Source organism: Ostrea edulis, chromosome 8, assembly GCF_947568905.1.
Source record: "Ostrea edulis chromosome 8, xbOstEdul1.1, whole genome shotgun sequence".
NCBI classification, from domain to species: domain Eukaryota; kingdom Metazoa; phylum Mollusca; class Bivalvia; order Ostreida; family Ostreidae; genus Ostrea; species Ostrea edulis.
The window spans coordinates 33,495,427-33,506,260 of NC_079171.1; the positions used below are offsets into that span (position 1 = coordinate 33,495,427).

The 10,834-nt window shown below is 36.5% G+C and overlaps 1 protein-coding gene across 8 annotated transcripts; it reads left to right on the forward strand.

Moving 5' to 3' along the window:
• Nucleotides 1-5,177: 5,177 nt before the first annotated feature.
• LOC125677910 (uncharacterized) lies at nt 5,178-10,384 on the forward strand. 8 transcript variants are annotated; one of them, XR_008798117.1, is made up of 8 exons: nt 5,617-6,336; nt 6,634-6,687; nt 6,897-7,089; nt 7,219-7,319; nt 8,450-8,556; nt 8,735-8,861; nt 9,006-9,142; nt 9,588-10,384. XR_008798117.1 is itself a non-coding variant. In XM_056147389.1 (3 exons), the coding sequence occupies exons 1-3, from the start codon at nt 8,539-8,541 to the stop codon at nt 9,188-9,190; spliced, it is 330 nt and encodes a 109-aa protein (XP_056003364.1). In that variant the 5' UTR covers nt 7,889-8,538; the 3' UTR covers nt 9,191-9,260. The 8 variants fall into 8 exon arrangements, 2 of the variants coding, with proteins under 2 accessions (XP_056003364.1, XP_048771976.2); XR_007371314.2 differs by lacking the exon at nt 9,588-10,384 and adding an exon at nt 5,178-5,303 and having other exon boundaries at nt 6,166-6,336; nt 6,634-7,319; nt 9,006-9,260; XR_008798116.1 differs by lacking the exon at nt 9,588-10,384 and having other exon boundaries at nt 5,623-6,336; nt 6,634-7,089; nt 9,006-9,260.
• Nucleotides 10,385-10,834: the final 450 nt, after the last annotated feature.

Sequence of the window (10,834 nt, forward strand, 5' to 3'; positions counted from 1 at the left end):
TGCTATAGCCAATGCTATCTCTCTCGCATGGATGCACGGATTTGCTGGACAAGCATGTACAGACAAACCACCTACATGGGGTATTGGTTCGACAAAATCAATACAACCTGATAGGCTCAGCAATATAAACGTTACAAGGCCAAAACAAAAACCCAATAACCCTTCAAATATGAGTAATGGGACCTCACCAAAAGAACAAATAAATGAAGACTCAACATTTGACAGTCACGGAGACTTATTGAGATTTGTGTCAAACTGTTCCATTTCGTCACTATGGAACTGTCCTGGAACCATGTTGCATAGAAGTCTACATGCCCCTGAATTACAAACAATAGATGGTACTTCAAGTGGTGCGGCACAATGCATTACTCATGGATCTCATGACATGGACTTTTCAGAGCCAATCCTTGAACCAACATGTGAACCGTGCAAGGCATTCTTTAATAGATATATCAAACTTTCTGACAGTGCATATGAAATCCTTGCTACCAAGACTCAAGATCAAAGCCAACACAGAACTTTATGGAATGACAGCAGAAAGTTGAGAATACCATCATATAAATTAGCTGCTCTGCCAAAAACAACAAGAGCTGATCCTCAAAAGTTTGTAAAATCGCATTTATATACACGTTTTAAGAGATCAGCTGACACCAGGCATGGAACTTTGAGTGAACCTAAGGCTCGAAAAGACTTTGAATCAGAATGCTTAGGAGGGCGACATGTTAAGCTTTCTGGCACTATTATTAGCAAACTTGAACCATACTTTTCATGTAGTCCAGATGGGATAATAGATTCTCAAACCACTTTGGAAATTAAATGTCCCACAAAGTCTGTAAATGAATTAATTGAATCTGAGAAATATGATGTGATATCAAAAGGCGGACAATTAAAACTAAAACCTAAAGGCAGAAATGGTTATTACACACATGTTCAACTTGTACTGGTGCAAAAGTGTGTAAATTTTGTCTGTAGCTTTAACCCAGAAGAGCGAGTTTGCATTGATGTTGAATTTGATGAAGTATTTTTACATGAAATTATGTGCAATGCCAGAAAATTTTACTTTCAACATCTGCTTGTACGTATTGTAGATGAATTTTTTTTTTTTGCTAAGAGACTGACATTATGTCAGGAGTACTTGGAACTCTGCTGTTAATGAAATTCACACTGAATTCTTTATATGTTACTTGTTAATAGTTTACATGTACATGTAATATACCTTTAATACTGCATTCAAAATGGTGTTGCTTGTTTTTAATTTTCACACATGCATATTAAGGTAGTATGGGGCACTTTGTAATATTTAAACAAATGCATTTGCATCACAATTAAAATACAATCAACATAATCTGTATTTGTAAAATATATTGGATATTTAAATTTCATATATTATAATTAAGTAAATGTCCATAGTTTATTTCAAAAGGAAATATGTCCCTTGCTACCTTAAGGATGAAAATATAGTACAGCTTTAATAAAGGCAGGGCAGATTTCATCGAGGTAATTCCCCTGGCCGCAAGACTAAGACTTGATGTACAGAGAAATTCTAGTCGACGATCATTTGTCAGGCTGAATTCAACAGATCATGCCCTGGTCACCAAGCCAAGTCTGGACAGCCAGTCCTACCAAACTCCTAACTGTGATGGTGAGAGTGGACCATCCTGCATTCTGCGCCCACTTACTTCCGACTTTCCAAATCAAACACCAAAGAGAAGAGAAAACTTAGGCGGGCGACGTATAGTGGACGAAGAGAAGATGATGGAGATGATTAATCAAACGATACAACTTCATCAGTCTACCACCTGTACCGCTCCGAACATCACTGTACTGCACTTGACAAAAGGAGGAATATCATGGAAATACATTATGACTTGTGTAAATTGCCAGTTCAACTCACCTGAATTTGCCTTATTCCAAGAGATCCGTCAAGAGGGTCCTGGTCGCAATGCATCGGCATCAAACATGGCCCTGGCATATGCCCTTCAGGACACTTCACTGGGGGCAGAGAAGGCTATAGAATTCCTGAGCTGCCTAGATATTCCGCCTCCCACCAAGGCCTCTCTACAGAAGCTCCTTTTCAAAATCAGCAAAAATATGACAAAATTAAACAAAGAAGATATGCATCAAAAGATACAGAAAGTGAAAGAGATCAACAAGACCCGTGGCCACCCAGAAAATGTCATCAACATTTCAACAGATGCCCGTTATAACAGTAACATCATGTTCAGCCGCAAGACCCACGGACAGAATGCAAGTCGAGCCTTTACCTTGGCCGTTGAAACCAACACTGACAGAAAATATATACTTGCCTGTGCTCAGCAAAACAAACTCTGCTGGACAGGTGCATGGCTAAGGGGCAAGGGAATGGAAGTAGATTGTCCAGGCGGCCAGCTTGAGTGTACTTCCAATCTACCACGGGCAGCACCATTTTCAGAGTATGAGATGGGGAAGGACATTGGTACACAGCTGGCCTTGCAAGATGTATTAGTCCGGTATGTTACCACAGACGGCGACGCCCAAGGTGTCAAAGGTGCGAGCTCTATATCCCCTATGGAAAGTAGAGCGTCTAGCCGACCCCGTCCATCTTGGGCAGTCACAGTTCCGCGCCAGCAACCGAGCAGTCTATAGCGAAGGAATGTTCCATACCCAGACCAAAGAACAGAAGAAAGAGCTACAGAGAGTATTTAGCAATGATCTAAATTCCAGATGTGCTTTGACAGTCAATGAACTGTTTACCAAGTTTGACAGAGACCTGCAGAAAATGAGTGATTTCTTACCTAAAGTGCTGGAGGCCACTGTTCTGTGCTATACTGGAGACTGCTCGATGTGTGCAACATATTCCCTCGTTTGTGATGGAGGACTTGTTTCCAACTGGTGGAACTTCAGTCGTAATCTTGCTGTATATGAAATCACGGGCCTGCAAATGAGTGAAAATGACATTAGGATTGTAACAGAAATCCTTAAAATGAAACTAAGTGTAGAAGCCATCAATGCCATGAAGCTACTGACTGACACAAATGCCAACGGGTCTTACCACCGTAGTGCCAGTTGCAACATGCTCAAGTACATTAAGTTTTCCCGAACAACGGAGGGTCGTCTCCACTCCATGATACATCGACGGAACAAGTTACCCGGTACATCAACCAGACTGCGAAATGCGAATCTGCTGGAATACAGTACTCTGAGCTTGGGAAGCAACAATTAGATAGACTGGACCAGAAGTTCCTGTACAATCAAGCCTATCACAAAAATGAGAGAGTGAAGAGTAGAAGGAACAGACTATTGGCAAGGAAAATGGCAGAGCATCACCAGTATTGGGAAGAACATAGAGGAACTTCAGACAACTGCAAAGGCCAGCTTGACTTGAACTCACCTGCCGCCCGTGATCACCCATACCACAAGAGGGGAGAATTGCAGTATCATCTCAGGCCTCGCCAGTAAAGAGAGTGACTGGTGAAGTTGCTATGAACTCTAATTAGCAATTAATAACTGCTCATTTATAACTACTTCCATGTAATAATAACTTTGTGAGGAGTGACACACACGCCTCTCCCATCTACAGCGATGTAACATGTTAATAAATGTGATAAACTTACCAAGATTGTTATCCATATGTAGCTCCAGACGACAGGGAAGATAGGGAGGTGGGTGCCCCAGACAGGAACCCCCGGATTTGCAGGTCTGTCGCTGGTTATTGATACCGTGCTGCTCCAGAGCAATATGCCCTGGTACAACACACAGTGTGTTGTGGCACAAGTGGGATGCAACAATTGATGCATCTAACTCATGGTGACGATGATGTAACATGACACTGAGTCTATGCACATGCATCGTCTGCCAGTTGTTCTTTATCGGATGCTTGTAGCACACAACACCATACTTGTTGTTGCTGCTTCTAGCCCCCGTCCAAATACGACAATGACCATTTAAACCTGGGGCAGAGCCCGAGATTTTTTTTTATTTTTAATAAAAAAATTTTTATTTTTTAAACTTAAAATTGTCATCGTTAATCATTATTAGTCCCCTCCAATACAAAAATTCTCCAAATACTTGGCAAAAAAGCTTCCATGCTTAGAAAATGAAAGTAAGCCACTGACGAAACTGCATTAGTCCAAGGACAAATCTTACGTCAACTTTTAACGACCTATCTCATTTGCATAAATCAGGTCAAACAGTCTGTGTATTGAAAACAGTACCCCACCCCTCACCCCACTTTTTTCATAACTTTTCTCCCAGGTATTATTCAAAATTAATTTTTTAAACTTAAAATTGTCGTCGTTAATCATTATTAGTCCCCTCCAATACAAAAATGTCCGAAAAGTTTATTAATGCGAATTTTGACCTTTGACCTGATAGGACACAGACTACCAATTATTTTCCTATACATTCCTTTATAACATAAAAATTAATATAAAAAATTCAACCGCCTCAACTTACCTGAAATTTGGCACAGACTTAGAGCAATTCAAGTCCAAAAATATTGGTGAATCTCAGGAAAATCCACCGCACACAAGTCCTGTTATGACACCGCAAGTAACCCCTACCCTGCATATTTCCCTTTCCCTTTGAGAAGCAGATAAACAATGGCCTATTTACACCCTTCATACTACACACTTAATAGCAGAATTTCCCATTATTATTATTATTATTTTTTAATTTTCAGACCTCTCCTTTCCATCTATGCCCTAGAATAACACAATTCCATCCCACAGACATCCCCAAGAATTTTTAAGAAAAAACCTCTATTTATAAATTGGCACTACTTGCGTGGTCAATGAAATAGGGGTAAAATCTAATATTGAGTGAAGTATACTCATAGAATAGAAAATGAAGGACTTGTCATTTTCTGTACGAATGTATAAGTGGTACGTATTTCTAAATAGAAATACGGGAATTATCAGTATACAGTCCAACGGAAAGCAATTATCAGATCGATATGTGGTATTTAGACATTTGTTATCCATATAAATATAGTAATATACATTGAAAATGCACTGGTAGGAAATGACAACCGTTTCACAGAATACAACTCGAACGACTTAACATTTTCCTCTTTATGTTGAAAATGAGAAGTCGTACGCATTCTTGTCTTTCAATGCTTGAAAATATCTTATTTGAGGTGGTTCATTACAAAAGAAGTTTATTTATTAGTTTAACATATCTTAAGACGTGAGATTTCACTATCGAGCCGTCAAATTGAATTACTCACAGGTGGTTGATAAACTCAATATGTAGAGCAAGTGAGAAGTGGGAGTTTAATTTTTTTGATTATTCAACTTTTACATGCAGCTGCTTCTTAAAAAGATGTAAGTATGAATATATTATGTATAATAAATAATATTGTGTGTGATTTCTCCCCCCTCAATTTCTCTGCTCTTGGATATAGCAGATAGAGTTAGTGTATGGTTTTAATGAGTAAGGGCACCCAAATGGAGTATAAATTTTAAATATAAATAGTAATAAAGTTTATACAGAAGATTTTATAGAACAGTAAAGGGTTAAACAGACACGGGGGGGGGGGGGTCAGAATTTTGTTAACATAAAAGTTTTTTCTTTACATCATGTACATTAACATTACACTACAATAAAGTGGGGGGGGGAGGGGGGGGGGGAACCAAGCTTTCAATAAACATTTTCGTGGTATATATTTATAGTAAAATGGACAATTGACGTCACAAATATCTGTTACTAAATTTTTAAGGATTTTGATGACCAGAAATGCAGAGGAAATCCATTCATGGGAGTAGAAAAAAAATGTTTTTGCATTAAAATATATGATAAAAAGGTTATTGACTGCATGACTATGAGTTCTTAGCGCGGTTATGTGGACCGAGCTTGCGAGGTCTGCATCCACGCAAAGACCACTGGTGGGCATATTTCCCGATATTCAGTCAATAACCTATAAATATTAAACTTCTTGTTCTTTTACAACTAATGAATATTACTTTAAAATGGTTAAAAATAAAAGGAAATAGTGAAAATAACGAGATGTTTCGCGCCTAAATCGGCGCAAAACATCTTAGGGTGAAACAGAATCGGTGCGAAACATCCTGGATTCATTGTGGGATACCCTTCAGGTTTAATGAAATACTCCTATCACATTTGCAAAATAGTGATATGGAATATCCATGAGTGATTTTTCTTCTTAATTATTGTTTATTATTGTAGTTCAGTGGACCATCATTAAGTTTACCGATGATGGTATCATAGCTATTAAAAAACTGAATGATCTACGCAGCAATGAGGGTCATGATGAGGAAGAACTAGAGGAGGGTGATCATTGTTTGGCAAAATATGATGATAATGAATACTATGATGCCAAGATTCTGTTAATTACAGGTTAGAACCATAAAATTTCTGAATCTCAGTGGTTGATAATTTACAAATCAATTTAAAGAGCATTTCTGTAAGTAGTGTAATTTTGTGGCAAGAAATTAAAATATATCAGATAAATTATAGTAGGTTTGACATTTCATGATTTATAAGTACATGTATTAATTTCTGTTACTTATCTGCCTCAACACAGAATTTTTGTTGGAATTTTGGAAACTTAAAATTGAGTAACATTTGTTATTTATCTTCTTAAACTGGCAAGTTGGGCAATTTTTTTAGCAGCTTTTCTTAATTGTTTTGCAGATGATAAAGAAAAAGCACTTAGAGAGAAAAAAGTCTTCCTTGAGGTTCAAAAAGGTACAAGTACATGTAGTTGTACAGTAATCAACATGTATTCCGTCGTTAAGAACCTGAGTGTCATTATGTTAATATGTATAAATGTTTAATATTCAGAATTCTACCTGCTGCTGAGAGAAAAGTTGATCCCACTACCAAAAATGCTCAGGCAATAAAGAAGCATTATGTTAACTTGAATAATTGTTCAATGTTCAAAATTTTATCTGCAGCAAAGGAGAAAATTGACTCCACTACCAAAAATAAGAAACAGAAAAAGTCAAAGGAGACTAGGGAACCAGAAGTACAGAAAGAAAACTCGCGCGCAAAAAAGAAGGTAGAAAAGCCTCAAGAGAAAAAGAAAGAAAGGAAGAAAGCAGAAACCAAGACTCATGAAAATGATGAAGCGAAGAAAAAGAAAAAAAGGTAAACAAATCAGACAAGTGAAAATAAATCTTATTAAATGTGAGGAAACAAATGAATTTGAAAATTCACATTCATATCAAAGTGAAGCTTTGTACTTATGTTCCTATTTTATGTTTATATATACTTAAGAGCTTGCTGAATTTGAAAAAAGAAAGAGGGAAGCTACGGCTGTGTCTGTTCAGGAGAGGGCAACAAAGCTATTTGCATCGTGTTCCAACTTAGATGTGCATGTAGGTAGTGTAAACCAGACTTCTCAGTCTAACAGCTCTCTAAATTTAAGCACTACTCAAATTTTGCCAACATCTCTTGACCATAGCATGATATCTCCTGTTCCCCTCATCTCCTCTAATCCATCTCCTGTTCAATCATCTCCTCTAATCCATCTCATGTTCCCTTCATTACCTCTAATCCATCTCCTGTTCTAATCATCTCTAATCCATCTCATGTTCCCCTCATTACCTCTAATCCATCTCATGTTCCCCTCATTACCTCTAATCCATCTCCTGTTCCAATCATCTCCTCTAATCCATCTCATGTTCCCTTCATTACCTCTAATCCATCTCCTGTTCTAATCATCTCTAATCCATCTCATGTTCCCCTCATTACCTCTAATCCATCTCATGTTCCCCTCATTACCTCTAATCCATCTCCTGTTCCAATCATCTCCTCTAATCCATCTCATCTTCCCCTCATCTCCTCTTGTCCATCTCCCGTTCCCCTCATCTCCTCTAATCCATCTCATCTTCCCCTCACCTCCTCTTATCCATCTCATGTTCCCCTCATCTCCATTAATCCATCCACTGTCTCTTCAGACAATTCTTTCTCTATTTCTAACATCCAACCTCTCTGTAGCAGTACACCTTCTTCTTCAAATATGGATTCCTTTTTTGAACCATCCATCAGTACTGCTATATCATACTCAATGGGCTTTGAGGAAAGCCCAACTCACTGTCAGCGATGTGAGGCAAATGAGATAACGATCAGGGACTTGAGAATGGAGATTACTTCTCTAAAAAATCAAGTTGAAGGTATCTGTACATAATCTCTTCCTTCAGCTTGACTTAAATTGCAAAATTCTGTTCTTACTTATAAACTTGTACCCAGATATGTATACTACACATAATAATTCACTGATCTTTGTTCAGATTTGAAAAGGTCAGCAATTATTTTTTGTTCACATTCTCTCTGCTTTTCATTCTTTGGGAAAACATCATGGTAAAGTTGCACATGAAAAATATGTTGCATGTATGTCTTAAAGTTTACTACTTTGTTTTATTTATCACACACCCCTTCATGAAATATACATGCACATAAAGTATATGTATGGAACTTTTTTATATGGTATGAATTCTTTATTTAGCTCTCCAGGCAAACTGCAGTGCTGCTCCAGAGCTGGTCTTTAACCTAGCTGAGACAGAGCGGGATTATTACCCCAAAACACGGCCCCGTATGAAACTGGCGAAATATGTAAGTAAATAAAATTTTGAGAACAAATAATCTTTTTCATTATTAAATTTCTAGTTCATATTTTTCGCTACTCATTTCATAAACTATGGATAGTTATTACATGTATTGCAATATCACCATTAGAGCCTAGTGGGAAACTGATATCAATAATAATTATTTTTTTATACAACATTTCTAGTACACCACAGACCCAGTGAATCCTAGCATAAAAGAAGGGTACAAACAGTTGGCTCCAGGGACCCCAGTAGTAGTAGACGCTCTATGGCTTCATGGAGCACTTTCATCAGTCCGTGGAAAGGACAGGGGTAATTAAATGACTTGAAAACTCTTATAAGTTTTTCCCACCTTTAGAATGATTGTAATTTTATCTGTGTTTTGGGTATTTACTTTTTAACATGTTTTATCCCATTTTGGTTTGTTTTATACCAACATATTTAACCTTTTTACAGCAGGATCAAAAAAGAAGCCACAAAAGCCAGAAGCCATAATCAAACATCTAATGGATGGTTTCTTTACCATCAAAGACCTAGTAGGAAAGGGGGAACCAGCAGGTTTTTGGACAGCCCAGTATACACCTCCCTTAAATGTAAGTATTTTGCCCTTAGTTTATCAACTGGGGTCTTGGAGTATTTAACTTATAAGCTTTGATTGACTTTGTAAGTCAACATTATCTAAAAAAAAAAAAAAAAAAAAAAAAAAGAAAAGAGAGGTTGAAAATAATATCAAACCCCCAGGACATATACCCTTTATCTATCGTACCAAGCAGTTTATTGGCACTTTATTGAAAATTGCAAAATGAAAGGCCATTTTCAGGGGGCATAGTGTTATGCATACAAAGTTTTCACCTAACAAATTATATAATTATGCAAGTATATAAAGATTTTAAAAGTTGTTTATGAATGCTTAAAATGTGTGAATAAACTACACACTGCAAGTTTGACAAAGTTAAGAAATAGAGAGATTACGAAAAAATGATTACATGAAAAAAAAGAATATAATGAATTAATCTAACTGCTAGAGTTTATTTGCAGTGTATGCCGAAGTGGTTTTGAAAATGTGCTCAGCGTCATTTAATTCCGCATGGAATGAAAAGTTGTCCTCTGCAAGAAGGACACAGAAGAGACTCGCTGCTCAAGAACCATCCGAAGGACCATCTGTTGGACAATAATTTTTAAAGGACTATTGTCAAATATAATTGTGTTGATATATGTTGTAATTAATCCTTAGAAAATTTCTGTTTAATGTTTATTTTCCTTCAGGAAACAATCCTTCTATAGGAGGACCACTGATTATAACTTTTACTGTGTGGATTGTTTTGTTTAATAATTTTTTTCCTTCTGTAGAATTATTTGATTTTTTGTTAAATACCAAATTCATTTGGTTTTGAAATACATGTACTTTATATTTGAACTTATATGATTCATGTATGTATTTTTTGCTAGAAAAGTTAAAATGACAGAAGAAATTATAATTTGAATTCCTGAAAGACTTGCATTGTTCTAATTCATATTTTATTTGCATAATGATATAGTTCACTTGACATACATCTACATTATTTTTCATATTTGGAAATTGAAATTATATATCAAATATTAAAGGGATGTTGTGATTCAATTTTTTAAGTCTTCAGTTTGTGTAAGAAACTAATGTATAATTGTTCTATGAGTTGTTAGCTTTAACAGATCATACCAGGATCATGATTTTTAAAATGAGTTATTAGTTTTAACAGATCATATCAGGATCGTGGTTTTGTTGCAAGTTGTTAAGTTTAACAGATCATACCAGAATCATGATCCATTTGCTCATTTGCATGTGAAATTTTCCTATACTGAAATCATATTAAAACCATGATTATTGAATGAGTTGTTAGCTTTAACAGATTACATCAGGATTGTGATTTTGAGGCGAGTTGTTATCTTTAATAGATTATACCAGAATCGTGATTTTGATATGAGTTGTTAGCTTTAATAGATCATACCAAAATCATGATCCACTAGCTCATTTGCATGTGAAAATTTCCTATACCGAAATCATATCAAAACCATGATTTACACACGAGTCATTAGAATGATCCGTTGGGCTTTTTTTTTCTGTTTGGGAAGGTATACAAATTACTAACATTGATTTTAGGGTGGCTACTTTAAGTAACCTGTACGTTATTCACAACTATTTTTGGGAGTTGAACTATGTTCAATCTCCCTTGGTCATCACGCACTTTTCTGCGTAGTAATTTGTATTGATTTGTATAGTGGTCGTCAACGGGGGTTCTGTGTCAGCT

Bases quoted from the DNA above. Each gene is read 5' to 3' on its own strand.
- LOC125677910 (XM_056147389.1), top strand. The intron at 8,862-9,005 runs GTAATTAAATGA...ACCTTTTTACAG, and splicing joins AGTCCGTGGAAAGGACAGGG to CAGGATCAAAAAAGAAGCCA.